The following is an 18,814-nucleotide window of genomic DNA, read 5'->3' as shown; positions in this document are numbered from 1 at the left end:
ACACAGACGCGATACCGTGAGTACGTAGCTGTGCTTCCAAACATTTGATCGCTTGCTATAACTAGTTCGAGCTAGTAGCTAGTAGCTAGCATAACAAACACCTAGGTGTTTGTTATGCGGGATTAATTTGTGGCATATTAATTATAAGCCTGGTTGTGTTGTGGCTAATAGAGTATATATATATGTTTTGTGTTTATTTACTGTTGTAGTCATTCCCAGCTGAATATCAGGTCCCACCCGTGCGCTTCCAAACATTTGATTGCTTGCCCGTACGTGCGTGTCATGTACGTAACTTTGGTTAAATATATACGCTTTATGAACCTTGGGTTAGGTGAACGGTTCTTTGGGCTGAGTGAGTGTGTGTGTTGTGCAGGTGTTTGAATTGTATTGGCGGGTTATATATACGGGATCCCGTCCATATAACCCGCTCGAGCTATAACTAGCTCGAGCTAGTAGCTAGGAGCTAGGAGCTAGCATAACAAACACCTAGGTGTTTGTTATGCGGGATTAATTTGTGGCATATTAAATATAAGCCTGGTTGTGTTGTGGCTAATAGAGTATATACTGTATATGTCTTGTGTTTATTTACTGTTGTAGTCATTCCCAGCTGAATATCAGGTCACCCCCGGCTCTCACAGCATCTTCCCTATCTGAATCGCTTCCACTCCCCACTAGTCCTTCACTTGCATTTTCCTCATCCACAAATCTTTCATCCTCGCTCAAATTAATGGGGAAATCGTCGCTTTCTCGGTCCGAATCTCTCTCACTTCTGGCGGCCATCATTGTAAACAATAGGGAACTTTGTGGATATGTTCAATTGACTACGTCACGCTACTTCCGGTAGGGGCAAGCTTTTTTTTTATCAGATACCAAAAGTTGCGATCTTTATCGTCGTTGTTTTATACTAAATCCTTTCAGCAAAAATATGGCAATATCGCGAAATGATCAAGTATGACACATAGAATAGATCTACTATCCCCGTTTACATTAAAAAAAAATCATTTCAGTAGGCCTTTAAGCCCTTTTTGAACAACTGGAGCCACAGAGCAGAATTTATAAAAAAAACAAAAACATTTGTTGGTGTAGATTTAGTAGATACATCATGAAATACCACAAATACACAACCATAGCTGAAACTGAACTTTAAAAATAATCATGGTTATTATAGGAAGTACTTTTGATGCAAGACAAAAATACTGCAGACTTGCCCTATTAAATTTACATTAAAAAAAAAAGGCATGGAATAGCAGTTAGTCAGCAGCTCACACTCTGACAGAGGGAACAAAGTGTTCCATGACCCTGGGCAGGAGAGACCAGTGAGTCAGTAGAGAAATGTGGCTGAGTAGAGGGACAACAAGCTCTAAATCAGGCAAATTGAACTTCCAGAATCTGTTGCCACTGCGATGACGTAAAGAGGAACTGCTTGTTGAGCGCCCCTTTGAGGTGTACAATTTGGACTTGAATCTAAATTTGTCATCATGCACAAGACCTCCGAGCGATACTGCAGTCAGTCAGTGTGCTTGACATCTTAAGAATAGAGTAGGTGCCCAAACCTTTGTCATCAATACTTCAACTTTTTTCAAAGAAGTGTTATTTCATTTGCCAATAGCAGCTTGGCAAATAATCACCCACTCAGCACAAAGAACTGGGTTATCAACTCTAACCACTATTTCATTCACGATGTGATCAACACCAACACCAAGCTTGCTAGAAAGCCCACGTGCACACTTCGCCAACCTGCTACGATATGTTATTTCGGTATGTTACTAGGGGTGTAACGGTACGTGTATTTGTATTGAACCGTTTCTGTACAGGGGTTTCTGTTCGGTTCGGAGGTGTACCGAACGAGTTTCCACACGGACATATTAAGTAGCGTACCGCACATTGTGTAAACAATGCACACCGAGGCACAACACACGGCATGTTAGCAACGACCGGGCTACGACAACATATAAACGCCAGAGCTGGAAGACCCTCCTGCCTCGTTAAGATCTCCCGTTTGGGAACACTTTGGCTGCGCGGTTCGATACAACAATGGAGGACGGAGGTTTGCCGACATTGTTCAGCAGCGGTAAGGCATGCTTCTGCCAACACGTCAAACATGCTAACCCATTTGAAGCGGCACCACCCCCAAGTGAACCTCGCTTCAACAAAGATAAAGACGAGCAAACAGCTCCCACCGCATTCAAGCAACCTCTCCTCGGCGAGTCAGGCAGAGCTAAAGCAATAACAAATGTTTTTATAGCAGCAGATTTAAGACCATATTGTTTTAAAAACTAGATTTTGACCCACTTCTATGGTGGAAGAACAATGAGCCCATATATCCTCTTAATGCCAAGTTAGCCAGGCTGGGGGGAGGGGAGGGGGGGGGGGGGGGGGGGAGAAAAGTTCATCTGAGGCTGAGTTGCCTTGAAACTGTTTAATGTTGCACTTTTTATATGTAGAAGAAAAGTTTTGTCATTTTATTTAATCTGAGCAACAATTTGAGGCAGTTTAATGTTGATTAACGTGGACCCCGACTTAAACAAGTTGAAAAACGTATTCGGGTGTTACCATTTAGTGGTCAATTGTACGGAATATGTACTGTACTGTGCAATCTACTAATATAAGTCTCAATAAATTAATCAAAAAAAGCACTTTATATGCAGAAAGGTTTTGTTAAGAAACCATTCTGAGCCTTATCTTATTTAGTTTTTATTTTATATATGTTGACCACATTAACCCTGGCAATGGACCCTGTGTATATATATATATATGTATGTTATGCCATTGTTTACAAATTTGGTAAATAAATAACCAAAAAATTTATATTTTGTTGTTTTCTTACTGTACCGAAAATGAACCGAACCGTGACCTCTAAACCGAGGTACGCACCGAACCGAAATGTCTGTATACCGTTACACCCCTATATGTTACATAACAAAAACCAGCAAATTGTTACTTGTGAGTCAATAAGAAATGGCTTAGCCTTGGCTGGGGATGCATACCGAAACTTGGTTCTATAATCCCCACTTAAAACATCGTCAACACTCGTCCTAAACTCTTCTTCACTCCCTGGCTGGCTCCGACCCTGCATGCAAAACTTACTGCCACCTACAGTGCACCCGGAATTTATTCACAGCGTGTCACTTTTTCCACATTTTGTTATGTTACACCCTTATTCGAAAATGGAATTTATTCATTTTTGTTTCTTAAAGTTCCACACACAATATCCCATAATGGCAATGTGAAAAAAGTTACTGTATTTATCAGAATCCGAAATACTTTATTAATCCCGAGGGGAAATTTTTTATTCTTTTATTTCTTTTTTCAGATATGTTAGATATGTTTGCACATTTATTTATAAAAACAACACCTAATTCCCAGCCTTTGCCATGAAGCTCGAAAGTGAGATCGGGGGCATCCTGTTTCAACTTATCATCCTTGAGATGTTCCTGCAGCCTAATTGGAGTCCCCGTGGTTGTGCATGATTTGAAAAGGCACACACCTGTCCATATATAAGGTTCCACACTTGATGGTGCATGGCAGAGCACAAACCAAGAATGAAGTCCATGGAATTGTCTGTACACTTCCAAGACAGGCACACATCTTGGGAAGAATACAGATAATATCTGCTGCCAATGAGCACAGTGGCCTCTATCAACCGTAAATTGTAGACATTTGGAACCATCTTCCGAAAGCTGGCTAGCCGTCTAAGCTGAGCGATTAGGGGAAAAGGGCCACAGTCAGGGAGGTGACCAAGAACCCGATGGTCACTCTGTCAGAGCTACAGCATTCCTCTGTGGAGAGAGGAGAACCTTCCAGAAGGACAACCATCTCTGCAGGAATATACCAATCAGGTCTGTATGATGTAGTGACCAGACAAAAGCCATTATTTCATAAAAGTTTGCCAAAATGCACCTGAAAGACTTTCAGGCCATGAGAAACACAATTCTCTGGTCTGATGAGACAAATATTAAACTCTTTGGCATGAATGCCTGGCGTCATGTTTGGAGGAAACCAGGCACCACTCATCACCAGGCCAATACCATCCCTACAGTGAAACATGGTGGTGGCAGCATCATGCTGTGGGGATGTTTTTCAGCGGCAAGAACTGGAAGACTAGTCAGGATAGAGGGATAGATGAATGCAGCAATGTACAGAGACATCCTGGATTAAGACCTGCTCCAAAGCGCTCTTGAACTCAGACTGGGGCAAGTGTTCATCTTTCAGCAGGACAACGATCCTAAGCACACAGCCAAGATATCAAAGGAATGGCTTCAGGACAACTCTGTAAATGTCCTTCAGTGGCCCTGCCAGAGCCTAGACTGGAATCCGATTGAATATCCCTGGAGAGATTATGTACGGCTAATCTTGGCGCTGTCTTCACCGCGACAATCTCAAATTGAACACTTTTTGGCGGAACAACATTTTAACATATCCTACCTAGTCAGACCTACACTGTTTCAATGTCAATTTCTCTGATGATGCAATTGTTGATGACCGAAGTGCTGATATCAACCAAACCTAACCCTCCTCCCTTCACATCCCACACCCCGGATTGTCCATCCATCCATCCATTTTCTACCGCTTATTCCCTTCGGGGTCGCGGGGGGCGCTGGAGCCTATCTCAGCTACAATCGTGCGGAAGGCGGGGTACACCCTGGACAAGTCGCCACCTCATCGCAGGGCCAACACAGATAGACAGACAACATTCACACTCACATTCACACTCACTAGGGCCAATTTTTTAGTGTTGCCAATCAACCTATCCCCAGGTGCATGTATTTGGAGGTGGGAGGAAGCCGGAGTACCCGGAGGGAACCCACACAGTCACGGGGAGAACATGCAAACTCCACACAGAAAGATCCCGAGGCTGGGATTGAACTCACGACTACTCAGGACCAGGGGTTAGTGCGTCTGCCTCACCCCGGATTGTAAATAATGTAAATAATGTAAATAATTCAATGTATATACTCTGATGATTAACTTGTGTGATGACTGCATTATGATGATAGTATATTGATAGTATATGAGCCTATACTGGCTCACTTGCACTGGCTTCCTGTGCACCTAAGATGCGACTTTAAGGTTTTACTTCTTACGTATAAAATACTACACGGCCAAGCTCCTGCCTATCTTGACGATTGTATTGTACCATATGTCCCGGCAAGAAATCTGCGTTCAAAGAACTCCGGCTTATTAGTGATTCCCAGAGCCCAAAAAAAGTCTGCGGGCTATAGAGCGTTTTCTATTCGGGCTCCAATACTATGGAATGACCTCCCGGTAAAAGTTAGAGATGCTACCTCAGTAGAAGCATTTAAGTCTCATCTTAAAACTCATTTGTATACTCTAGCCTTTAAATAGACTCCCTTTTTAGACCAGTTGATCTGCCGTTTCTTTTCTTTTCTTTTCTACTCTGCTCCGGGGTGGACCGCTAGCCTGTCCATCAGATGGGGACATCTCTACGCTGCTGACCCGTCTCCGCTCGGGATGGTTCCCGCTGGCCCCACCATGGACTGGACTTTCGCTGATGTGTTGGACTTTCACAATATTATGTCAGACCCACTCGACACCGAGGATGTCGTTGTGGCTTGTACAGCCCTTTGAGACACTTGTGATTTAGGGCTATATAAATAAACATTGATTGATTGATTGATATATATTTGTATCATGAATTGATTACGTGGACCCCGTCTTAAACAAGTTGAAAAACTTATTCGGGTGTTACCATTTAGTGGTCAATTGTACGGAATATGTACTGTACTGTGCAATCTACTAATAAAAGTCTCAATCAATCAATCAAAAACTGACTTTATCTTCAACATCTGCCTCATCTATAACACATCTCCACATTGGTGAGACCTGGACACCAGTGATGTCAAAAGACAACAGCGGTAACGTAACTTCCGGCTAACAAGACTGCTATAAACTATCAGGTACCAACAACTTCCCGGCCGAAATGGAGATTCAAACTTTTAATGCACTTCATCTTCGACAGCAGTAGCACAACTTTGGCTTGAGGGATGTGGAATGACAACGCAGACGTGTAATGCCAACTCGGAATGCCAACAGCAAAGTTAATGATCGTAGTTGCGACTGTCAAGTTGACCAAGTTTTTACGCCCATGGTTTCAGTAAATGGAAGTGCAGTCCTAACTTAAAGTAATTACCTCTGGGCTACCCGTGAGTACTGTAATCTACAGTACAACGCACTTAACTCTACTGTGTTGGGTGACACAAGTGTATAAGTGACTTTATGGGTGTTATTTCATGTTAAAAGAGCTGTAAAATGGTAAAAACCTATTTAGAAGGTCGTAAAACTGTTTTTATGCTCAAACCATGAAAATATTTGATTTATTAATAACGATCCCTACTCATGTCCGGTAACAGCGATAAACGAGGATCAACTGTAGTTACTTTTTTTTAAATCTAGAGGAGACAGTACGCAGGGTAACACTGATCCGTACTATTGAGTAGGAATGCAAGTCACCGACAGTCCCATTATAATGTGTTTATAAGCGAGTGCCACCATGTATTTGTGGTAATCCAAATGTAGTAGTGGGCCCCAACAAATAAATAAATGTGTGGGGAACACTAATATGGGGCTTAGCTTAAATATGGATCACTATTTCAACTTCTAAAGAAGGAAAGCGTAACTACAAAGAGACAATAAAAAAGCAACGCTAGCAAACGTTAGGATGTGTTCAGCTGAACAAAAATACAAACATTACATCTTGGCTATCCTGGAGTGTTATCATCAATTTTATACATGATGTACATATATTTTGATAGAGGCTGATGTTCAAAAACAATTGTGATGGAAAGCAGTTTTCGTACACTGGCAGCAGTTTACAGCCGCCCCTTGAATCCTTGCTCACAGACCAAAATAGCCCCTTAACATTTGCAGCATCACCACTGACGACGGTGTTGGGTAATATGGGGGTGGGGGGGTTCCGTGACTTCACCATAGTAACCAGAACTCACTCGACCAGTCGAGATCGCAAAGCTGATACTGTATGTGTTCATGTCATGTCTTTTTCATAATAATATTTTTTCAATGGATGCACAGATTAAACTGATTTAATCGCTATATTTTTGGGGGAGAAGGTAATCTGACAGCCTTTTAGCAACTGTTTGTCACCACTTCATTTTTTTTAGCTCCAAAACACTTCCTGGCCTTTGCTAGAAACGTGTCTGATATCAGCAAATAGACACAGCTGCTGAGCTCCTAAGTAGGCTGTAAAGCTAGAACAAATAGTTACAGTTTAATAAAGAGCAGAAAACTGATGCAAGACAATTGTTTCACATTGTTAAAAAAAAAGTATCGCGTCCCACCAGGATACTTTAAAAATACTTGTTGGTTGTTTACAGTTGGCAATCATTCTTGGGTACATAACATGAGTAATGGTTTTATTTTGTGTGTTTCAAACAAAGGTTGATGGGCGAAAAAACGGTATATTTTTGTTATATTTCGAAACGTTTCCAAAACTATAATTTATAATCTAATTAAGTTACAGTCTAATCATACTTTTTTCACTTGAATATTGAATATTGCAATGGAACGACAAAATCAAGACAATGTCAAGTGGGATAGTATGGGCTCATCTGACTGCACGACCATGCATTTACAGTGCACCCGCAAAATATTCACAGCGCTTCACTTTTTCCACATTTTATATATATAAAGCCTTATTCCAGAATGGAAACAATTTCTTTTTGTCCTCAAAATTCTACAGACAATACCCATCATAATGCAAATTTGTTAAAATTAATAAATACATCAACTGTACATAAGTATGCACGGTATTTGCTCAATACTTTGTTGATGCACCTTTAGCAGCAATGGCATTCATCTTTGTCATTATGGGGTATTGTCTGTAGAATTTTGAGGACAAAAATGTATTTATTCCATTTTGAAATAACGCTGTAACATAACAACATGTCAAAAATTGGATGCGCTGTGAATACTTTCCGGATGCATTTTATAGGCTACTTATGCGGCTTTAATGATATAATAGAGGTGGATAAAATAAATTTTATTACTTGGGTTTTGTGACAACTAGTAATTCTGTATTTATTGATGTATAGCACAAATGAGAGCAATAAAACAGACCTTGTTTACCACATTAAGTGTGTGTCGTTTCAAAGGAATGGATTCATTAGGAAACATTGCTTTGTGCTTTTTCAATGTGTAGAATCATATTCATCATTACTCAAGAAGAAGCCACAAATTAATAAATGTTCTGGTCAGAAAACAAGTCAGGATCTGTTCTGACCACTATTTCCCTTATATGCCGTATACGCAACATGGGGTTTTGAATTAACTGCAACATCAGGGGATGCTCGAGGATTAACAACACTACAATAGGCCATAAGATTCAGTCATGATATCGCTGTGCCTGGAAGATTATATCAATAATGTGTTCTGTGTTCGTTAGCAATAACATGGGCCACTCCATCTACAAAATGGGGACATTAGCAAACCGCTCGCCTACACAACGCCATACACTTTGTCTGCCATCTGCCCAAAACTGTAAAAACCCAGATTCGTCTGTAAAGAGAACAACGTTCCAGAGTGCCATACGCCATCAAATGTGAGCATTTACCCACTTAAGTAATTGCAACAACGAACTGCAGTCAAGCATGCCTGAAGTCTTGATGTTTATGGCACACGCCTCAACACCTGCCATATGGCTGCAGCTATCGATAATTTTAGTAATCGAGTAATCTGTAGATTATACAAGTAATCTGATAAAACATACTTTAGTCTATAGCAGGGTTCCCCAAACCTTTTGACTCGGGGGCCGCATTGGGTTAAAAAAATTGGGCCGGGGTGTGTGTGTGTATATATATATATTTCTCACTCACTAATTGACTAAAAGAGTGCGCACTTGCTGCACGCTCGCCTGACACTGCGGCGCGAGTGCGATGATGTCACGTTATCGATGGGAAAATTCATTTTTAGACACTATGATTTGCCTGAGCGGCTAGGAGACACCGAGAGTAACAAGCGGTAGAAAACAGATTAGAAAGGGCAAATAAAAAAACAAAAACTTTTGGACGGATTTGGATTTTGGACGCTGGTGAGCCGTATTCGGCCCGCGGGCCGTAGTTTGGGGACAACTGGTCTATAGCCTCAATGTGTAATGTTGGGAAAAAAGTTGAAATACATATTTTTTCTGCGGTCCAGATTTGATAAATTCTAATTAGCTACTCATTAAACGATTAATCTATTTTTTTTTTCTAATCGGATTAATCGTTGCAGCCATAACTTGCAACATCTGTGTCATCCTGCTGTGTAATAAAACTGTTCATTTTATAAAAAATGGTATTCTTCTAGCCAGAACTGTGTTTATTTCTGTACCTGACTGTTTCGGCTACAACTGCGGCCTTCTTCAGAAGTTCCATCCATTTTTTTCTACCGCTTATTCCCTTCGGGGTCGCGGGGGGCGCTGGAGCCTATTTCAGCTACAATCGGGCGGAAGGCGGGGTACACCCTGGACAAGTCGCCACCTCATCGCAGGGCCTCCTCAGAGGTTGTCACATGATAAAAATTGGACTGCACATTTTATAGTGGCTACCCTAAGGCACACCTGTACAATATTCATGCTGTCTAATCAGCATCTTGATATGCCACACCTGTGAGGTGGATGAATTATCTCGGTAAATGAGAAGCGCTCACTAACACCGATTTGGACAGATTTGTCAACAATATTTGAGTGAAATAGTCCAGCTCGTAAAAAGTGCAAGCAAAAACAAAAGTGTTGCATTTTTACACTGGGGCTTTTCATACTCTGGCGTCTCTCTCTACTAGCCAAATTTAAATAGAGACGGCGACATTGACATCATATTTTGGCGTTTTCCCCATGGGGTATTTAAAGACGGAAGGAAGTGTTTTTGTTTTTAATTTGAGCAACATGACATAACCGGGCTCTGCCCACTTACACGACAGCCTCATTCATTCCACTAAAAGCTTGCCACATTTTTTTCTGTTGGGTGTGGTATTAGCAGAGTCATGCATATTCCAAAGAATCCTTCCAATCTAAAAAGGAAAAAAAATGTCAGGACATGAGTATGGGAGAAGTGTGTGTGAGTTTTGTGAATTATATTTATAAGTAAGTGATGTTTTATTATGTTTGTTGGCTCTCATAAAGTCTGCAGTGAGCAGAAATCAGTGATGAAGAAAAAAAACAAAAAACGTTGTGATGCGTTTTTTAAATTAATGTGCCGCGTATTTTTAAAATGTAAAACATACGTAAGTATTACATTTTATTATAAATGTGCCTATTACTACATTACATTTATACTTACATCATGCATATAAAACCCTAATGGAGGTGTTTGGATGTTTTTTAGGGGCTTTATTGGCAGAATTGAACAGCTTCCATAGGCTCCATTGTAAGCGGACTTTTGATCGAATTTATTTAATATTTAGAATACTTTAAGAAAAAAATCCAACCGTCGACATGTCTTTCATAATGATTGTGAACGATAAGCAAAATTCCAAAACAAGTGCAGTTCCCCTTTAAATAACACACATCTCTTGAGCCAGACAGAGTGATGAAGAAATGTGAAAAGCTAAAAGAAATAGAATACCCAGGGGGTTGTTGAGAAAAATCTTCTTTAGGTAACTGAAGAAATAAACCTTAGTAGGGTGAATAGTGTATGATTACTGTAGCTCGGCTACACAAATCAACAGACACCCCCATGTTCTCCTAGCAGGAGCTGTGATTTCTGAGTAACATGAACAATTTCAGCACCCTATGATGGCGAGAAACACCCAAGGTGATATTTATTGGTGTAGTTTTGATGTCTGATGGGAAATTTTCAGATTTTGTTTGGAGAAACTCACATTACCTTTAGGCGGGAAGTAGGATTTGCTCTCTGCTTTGTGGGGCCAGTCTACCACCAGGTGTCCATAGCGACGGAAACTGTTGGTGATCTCATCTGTTCAAACGTAAAGGAGAGGAAAGTACAACAGACGTCATTGTTGCGCTTATTAGAGCAGATAATATCAATGGCTCTTATGCATTAAAGTGGAATCAAGGACATGCTTGGTTCCTATCTGCTGCATTTGTATGGCAGATACTGGTACAATGAGAAGAAACTCAAACACAGAGAGACCCAGGTATTTTTCTAGATTAGGAGCATGGTCCTTAGTACGGAGTGACTTTCTACCTCAAACACCTGGTGTTGAGGCCTAAACACATAGTGGACAAAGCAATAGGGATGGGAACTACAAAACCCAAAACCTGTGAAGTTGGCCTGTGGTGTAAATCGTAAATAAAAACAGAATACAATGATTTGCAAATCCTTTTCAACTTATATGCAATTGAATACACTGCGAAGACATGATATTTAATGTTCAAACTGAGAAACTAATTCTTATTTTGCAAATAATCATTAACTTAGAATTTAATGGCAGCAACACATTGCCAAAAAGTTGGCACAGGGGAATTTTTACCACTGTGTTACGTCACCTTTCCTTATAAAATCACTCAGTAAACGTTTGGGAACCAGGGAGACCAATTTTTTAAGCTTTTCAGCTTGATGTGCAGCTTAAGTTGTTCAACAGTCCGGGGTCTCCGTTGTGGTATTTTACGCTTTAAAATGCACCACACATTTTCAATGGGAGACAGGTCTGGATAGTGTAGTACCCGCACTCTTTTACTACGAAGCCACGCTGTTGTAACACGTGCAGAATGTGGCTTGGCATTGTCTTGCTGAAATAAGCAGGGGCGTCCATGAAAAAGACGTTGCTTGGATGGCAACATATGTTGCTCCAAAACCTGTATGTACCTTTCAGCATTAATGGTGCCTTCACAGATGTGTAAGTTACCCATGCCTTGGGCACTAATACACCCCCATACCATCACAGATGCTGGCTTTGAACTTTGCGCCTATAAAAGTCTGGATGGTTCTTTTCCTCTATGGCCAGGAGGACACGACGTCCACAGTTTCCAAAAGCAATTTGAAATTTGGACTCGTCAGACCACAGAACACTTTTCCACTTTGTATCAGTCCATCTTAGATAAGCTCGGGCCCAGCGAAGCCGGCGGCATTTCTGGCCGTTGTTGAAAAATGGCTTTCGCTTTGCTTCGTATAGTTTTAACTTGCACTTGCAGATGTAGCTACTAACTGTAGTTACTGACAGTGGTTTTCTGAAGTGTTCCTGAGCCCATGTGGTGATATCTTTTACACACTGATGGCGGCTTTTGATGCAGTACCGCCTGAGGGATCGAAGGTCACAGGCATTCAATGTTGGTTTTCGGCCTTACGGCTTACGTGCAGTGATTTCTTCAGATTCTCTGAACCTTTTCATGATATTACGGACCATATATGGTGAAATCCTTAAATTCCTTGCAAAAGCTTGATGTGAAATTTTGTTCTTAAACTCTTCAACAAATTGCTCACGCATTTGTTCACAAAGTGGTGACCCTCGCCCCATCCTTGTTTGTGAATGACTGAGCATTTCATGGAAGCTGCTTTTATACCCAATCATGGCACCCACCTGTTCCCAATTAGCCTGTTCACCTGTGGGATGTTCCAAATAAGTGTTTGATGAGCCTTCCTCAACTTTTTCAGTTTTTTTTGCTTTGTGCCAGCTTTTTTGAAACATGTTACAGGCATCAAATTCCAAATGAGCTTGTTATGATTGGAACGCATGGCTGACATGGTCGTGTTCCCTCCAATGCAGACAGAAAAGCAGGAGCGGCGTGCAGGTAGGATTGAGTTTTAATTATCAACGGCAGGACAAAAAATATAAAAGCAAGCGGGGAGCCAAAAAAACGAAATGTCACCAAGGGTGAACAGCGAAGAATACTGTCGTGCGGAAAAAACACTAGAGCAAGTTGCAAAACCAAAAGGGACGTAAATGTCGCCTATAGCGAGCATTGACCCAGCAACTAGTGCTGGGTGACAGAAAACTATAAAGAGGAGTGATTAACCAAAACACCTGGTGGGAACACTAATTGCTAAACAAAGACAGGTGAGGAGAATCAGTGCCCATGGAAACCAACAGTAAACAAAAGGAAAGAGGGTGCAGCCAGGAAAACAGACTAAAACCACAGGAAACTACTAAACATAAATCATGCCATGACCCGGGTAACGGATCATGACAGAGCTAATATTTGCAAAAAATAACAAATGTTTCCAGTTCAAACGTTAAGTATCTTGTCTTTGCAGTCTATTCAATTTAATGTAAGTTTAAAAGGATTTGCAAATCATTGTATTCTGTTTTTATTTACAATTTACACAACGTGCCAACTTCACTGGTTTTGGGTTTTGTATAAAGCTACGATTCACTCCAATGATGATGATGATAATATCAATTTTTTTTAAAGAGGAACAATGTCAGATGCTGCTAGAGCTTTAAAAAAGGGAAAAAGTTATCAAAATCTTTGGAATAGGAACACAAATTCATCAAAATTGGGACAAAAATTATATTCTCTATTCTTCAGTTAAAATGATTTATTATTTACAGCATATCTTAATGGACCTTTTCAGCCACCAGGCCTTTATCAGGGGTGGTAACAACTGACATAGATCTTAAAACCAAGAATACCACTAATAGGGCATCCCCTCCTGTAAAAGGGTGTGCAACATAATTCCCGCTCATCGAAATTAATTTAAATATTTTTTATAAATTTTTCTGACGCCTAAAATTCCCAATGGAAATGAACAAAGTTATTTGAATCCAATAGAATGTTTTACAAATACCTACAGTACAGAAGTTTTCTGAAGTGATGAAATATAGCATTTATCTTGGAATGCCACCGCGGTCCACAGAGAGTTTGAGTTTATTTCAAACATGCATACAATTACAACATGATACATCACAATTTCCATGTTCGAAAAGGAGTAGGAAGAAACAGAGCTTATTTAATCTTCCTTTACATAGCAGTTGCTAACAATTTTGTTCACTTCCTGTTCTCAATTTATTCACACTATACTCCATAAGCAATAACATTAAAATAACAAAGTTTACAGTTCGAACGTTAATTATCTTGTCTTTGCAGTGTATTCATTTGAATATAGGTTGCAAAGGATTTGCAAATCATTGTATTTTGTTTTAATTTATGATTTACACTATGTGCCAACTTCACTGGTTTTGGGTTTTGTACTACTGGTAATAGATGTACTTAATTGTATTGTTAATGAGCTCTAGCAGCAGTTTCTCCATTAAAAATACAAACATTTAATCAACTGACCCAGGGCCGGCCCATGGCATAAACATTCTATGCAGTTGTTTAGGGCCACACTCCCTAAAGGGGGCACATGATTATGGTGGCCGGTCTCTTCAGTAGCTGATCATCACTGTGATCGTCATGCTCTGCAGGTGTTTGCTTGTTCTACTCTGATGGACTGAATGACCTCATGGATACAATTATACTTTTATTCAGCGGCGAGTCAACATGTCCTTTGTAATAGTTTTAGTTTGATTTAGCAGCATTTATTCAAAATCCCATAAAGATAATTGCTAATTTAGCATTGCTTTGAACGCTGTCATTGTGACAGATTTACGGCCGTACTTCTTAAACCACCGTACTATTTCAGTCTATATTGTAACCAAACCCTTTCCCTCAAAATATAATGTATACAGAACATTTGTTTTTTCATAGGTTTTGTCCATTTATTGTGTTTTGTTTACTTTTTCAAATTATGTTGTAGCAGCATAGAAGTTTTGAATTGGCTTCACTGCGAAAGAACACTGTTCTTTCCCCCTTGGACTGTTAAATACATTTTTTTACCTTTTAATGTCAACTTTGGATATTATCTGAAATATAAACACGTGACTTTTGGACATCGGATTGAACTAAATTGTTGTCAATGTAATGTTTTTGTTTATTGTTCATATGTGATTATCTACAGTATATACACATCTTTATATAACTTGTAAAATATTATCATTATATTATTTCTTAATATCTAATTATAAATGTACTTGAATTGCATTTTTGTTTGTTGTCTCTCTCATGCACACACTCCCATAGCCAAACCTACTTCTGGTCGCCAAGAGCAATACAGTAAACCCTCGTTTATCGCTGATAATTAGTTTTGGGCCTGGCCGTGGTAAATTAATTTCTGCAAAGTAGGAATTACCACGTCGTGGTCAAAAGTTTACATACACTTGTGAAGAACATAATGTCATGGCTGTCTTGAGTTTCAAATAATTTCTACAACTCTTATTTTTTTGTGATAGAGTGATTGGAGCACATACTTGTTGGTCACAAAAAACATTCATGAAGTTTGGTTCTTTTATGAATTTATTATGGGTCTACTAAAAATGTGACCTAATCTACTGGGTCAAAAGTATACATACAGCAATGTTAATATTTGGTTACATGTCCCTTGGCAAGTTTCACTGCAATAAGGCGCTTTGGTGGCCATTCACAAGCTTCTGGCAAGCTTCTGGTTGAATTTTTGACCACTCCTCTTGACAAAATTGGTGCAGTTCAGCTAAATTTGTTGGTTTTCTGACATGGACTTGTTTCTTCAGCATTGTACACACGTTTAAGTCAGGACTTTGGGAAGGCCATTTTAGAACATTATTTCTAGCCTGATTTGGCCATTCCTTTACCACTTTTGACGTGTGTTTGGGGTCATTGTCCTGTTGGAACACCCAACTGCGCCCAAGACCCAAACTCCGGGCTGATGATTTTTGCTTGTCCTGAAGAATTTGGAGGTAATCCTCCTTTTTCATTGTCCCATTTACTCTCTGTAAAGCACCAGTTCCATTGGCAGCAAAACAGGCCCAGAGCATAATACTACCACCACCATGCTTGACGGTAGGCTTGGTGTTCCTGGGATTAAAGGCCTCACCTTTTCTCCTCCAAACATATTGCTGGGTATTGTGGCCAAACAGCTACATTTTTGTTTCATCTGACCACAGAACTTCCCTCCAGAAGGTCTTATCTTTGTCCATGTGATGTCAATTTTGTCAAGAGGAGTGGTCAACAATTCAACCAGAAGCTTGCCAGAAGCTTGTGGATGGCTACCAAAAGCGCCTTATTGCAGTGAAACTTGCCAAGGGACATGTAACCAAATATTAAAATTGCTGTATGTATACTGTTGACCCAGCAGATTTGGTCACATTTTTAGTAGACCCATAATAAATTCATAAAAGAACCAAACTTCATGGATGTTTTTTGTGACAAACAAGTATGTGCTCCAATCACTCTATCACAAAAAAATAAGAGTTGTGGAAATCATTGGAAACTCAAGACAGCCATGACATTATGTTCTTTACAAGTGTATGTAAACTTTTGACCACGACTGTACATATATTTTTTTTAACAGCGAGAGCATAAAGGCCTGTATACGAATTTCTAAATACATTTCAACATTAAGAAAGCCCTCTAGACACAAAATAACACCAACATAATCACCTTTACAAGGAGCTAACTTCGAATTGTGATGTGACGAGCGACTGTGTTACAATACTCAAGAGGCTGCAGTCAGCCACTAGCGTGTTACAATAGTAATATCTAAGAAATGGGCCCACGAACAAAATCCTGTTTAGGGCCACAAAAGGCCTAGGGTTGGCCCTGCACTGACCACGAACCATGTTGTTTAGCATGCCAGCACAAAAAGAAGCGAGGGCTGACTCGGCACCAAGCAAACATAATTTACCTTCGTCTATATCAGGGGGTAGGCCACCAACAAAGACCTTCCTGGAGTAGCGTTCCATCCTCTCTCCATTTTGGCAATGGGTTGGGGAGTTCATGCCTGGGGTGAAGGAGGGGTCACCATGGCCATCGTCAAGGAAGCCATCTTCAAAGGGAAATAGGTAGGAACGACCTGCAGTTGGTGACAAAGAAGAAAGGAGGCAAGAAAGGGAGATAAAAGATAATAGTACAGTGGTAAGTGACAGAATAAATGTATATAACCATCATTGTAATCTCAGGGATTTCCATCGGTCGCAAATGGACTGTTTGGTTTGTTTTAGAAGACATTTTGCCTCTCATCGCAACGTCTATGTGCATGAACTGATGAAGCCTATTTGGAAGAGAGGCGAAAGGTCTTCTAAGACAAACCAAACAGTTCAGTTGCAATCGATTTAAGGGATTTAAATGCTCTGAGAATTTCTTCATTGTCAACACAGGAACAAAAATAAATGTTATAAAATTATAAGTATGATTGGTGATTGAGTAAAGCCTGCAGAGTTCATTTCCCAAACAGAAAAAGCTTGTGTGGATGGACATAATGTTGATCAGACAGGTGAGATTGTGTAAGCCTGAACATTAACTAAAGAGGCTCCTTTTCCACAGTACGGTAACTAATCAGCTTGGCGAGACTCTCTACTCGCTATTGCCGCTTTTCCACTGGAAATGGTACAACTAGGTACCATTTCCATTATGTGTAGAGTTGAGGTTTTAAGCCTTACAAGCCAATACCCTAGGAGTGATGTAAAACACAGCTGGTTGCTTATAAGTGGAGCAGATTAGTTGTTACTGTACTTTTTCAAAATACACTGAAAGAAATACCACAATTTAACTACTACTACTATATGCCACAAGTCTCTACTTTGTTGTTGTTTGTTAAGTCACATTTTAAACGATGCCTTCATTGCAGCTTCTTTTTTTTTTCAAGATTCTGAAGTATTATTTTGAAGTGGACAAATAAAAACGCTAGCCAAGCTGATACCGTGCTGTGGAAAAGCAGAAAATGCAGTATTTGAAGAGCATATTATAAAACATAAAGATGAGCAATAATAGAAGCACCCATTTGCCAATCTGATGAGTCACCAAGTCAGCATATAGTCCCCTCAAAAGGCACTTTGGAAGGACGCCAAGCAAACAAGCTGCAGCATACGTTTGTTCGGATGCGTCTTGACTATTAAATCAGCCCTTTGAGACACTTGTGATTTAGGGCTATAAAAATAAACATTGATTGATTGATTTAAATCATACAGTGGCATCTCGGTTTTCGTATGTCCCGCTTTCAGTATAATTCTGTTTTCAGCAACATTTTGCCATAATTTTGTTACACCGCCTTGATTATCGTACAGCATTGCTCTTCAACTGGCTTCCCGGGAGCCAATTCCGGCCCGGTAATGACATCATATGGGACCTCGAGTTCAGTTTAAAATTTAAGAGAAAACTTTTTTGCAGCTAATTCCCAAAATGTGTATAGAGGAACTTGGATATTTGTAAACACACTGGCAGATCCCTGCATTGGCAGTTTAACCTTGCTAGCAAACATGGAACACGAGGGTAAAAAATTGTGTTTTACATAACAGAGGCGTTCCTCAAGTCACCCCTTATGTCCTCTCCTTTTTGGCAGCTGCAAAAATATTCCGTAGTGCGATTTATCATATTTTTTGCACCATAAGGCATACTTAAAACCCTTTAATTTTCTCAAAAATCAACAGTGTGCCTTATAACCTGGTGTTAGGGTATGACATGTACAATCCTGTAACTTTCTGTCTGTAAAATATATCCTTGTATGAGCAATTCTGTAATCATGAATAGCATTTTACAATTAATATCCATAAATGACAATTGAATAAGCACACATCTGATTGGGGAGTCATAGTGTAACGACCTGGTATTTACAGTTTATGTGTGGTGTTGGAGTTGTCCGACTTTTTGTGTGCCCATAAACGCATGAGTGGCCATGAGTGCATGTGTTGGTGCAGGTGAGAAAGAGCGAGCGGATGCTGTTGCTATGACAGGTGACAGAGTTGGTTTTGGTCTGGTTTGTATGGAAGACAATGACCAGTTTTACTAGATAGTTTACTAATGTTTTTGGTGCGGTTACGGCCAAATATAAACAGTTTTGCGCTATAAAGTGATCGATGCAATTTCTGTCCTCTTTACAGCGTCTCGATA

The 18,814-nt window shown here is 40.0% G+C and overlaps 1 protein-coding gene across 5 annotated transcripts in view; it reads right to left on the bottom strand.

The window, feature by feature from the left end:
• Positions 1–18,814, bottom strand: part of cpeb3 (cytoplasmic polyadenylation element binding protein 3) — a 104,736-nt gene that overhangs the window by 22,706 nt on the left and 63,216 nt on the right. For all 5 annotated transcript variants that reach the window (XM_062058749.1, XM_062058748.1, XM_062058751.1 and 2 more), the window contains 2 exons: positions 16,614–16,781; positions 10,839–10,928 (listed from right to left, as the gene is read on the bottom strand). In XM_062058749.1, the coding sequence (XP_061914733.1) occupies positions 10,839–10,928; positions 16,614–16,781 (258 nt within the window). The remainder of the gene's footprint in view (positions 1–10,838; positions 10,929–16,613; positions 16,782–18,814) is intronic.

This window comes from Entelurus aequoreus, linkage group LG09 (genome assembly GCF_033978785.1).
Source record: "Entelurus aequoreus isolate RoL-2023_Sb linkage group LG09, RoL_Eaeq_v1.1, whole genome shotgun sequence".
NCBI lineage: Eukaryota > Metazoa > Chordata > Actinopteri > Syngnathiformes > Syngnathidae > Entelurus > Entelurus aequoreus.
This window is presented reverse-complemented; position numbering and strand designations above follow the sequence as displayed.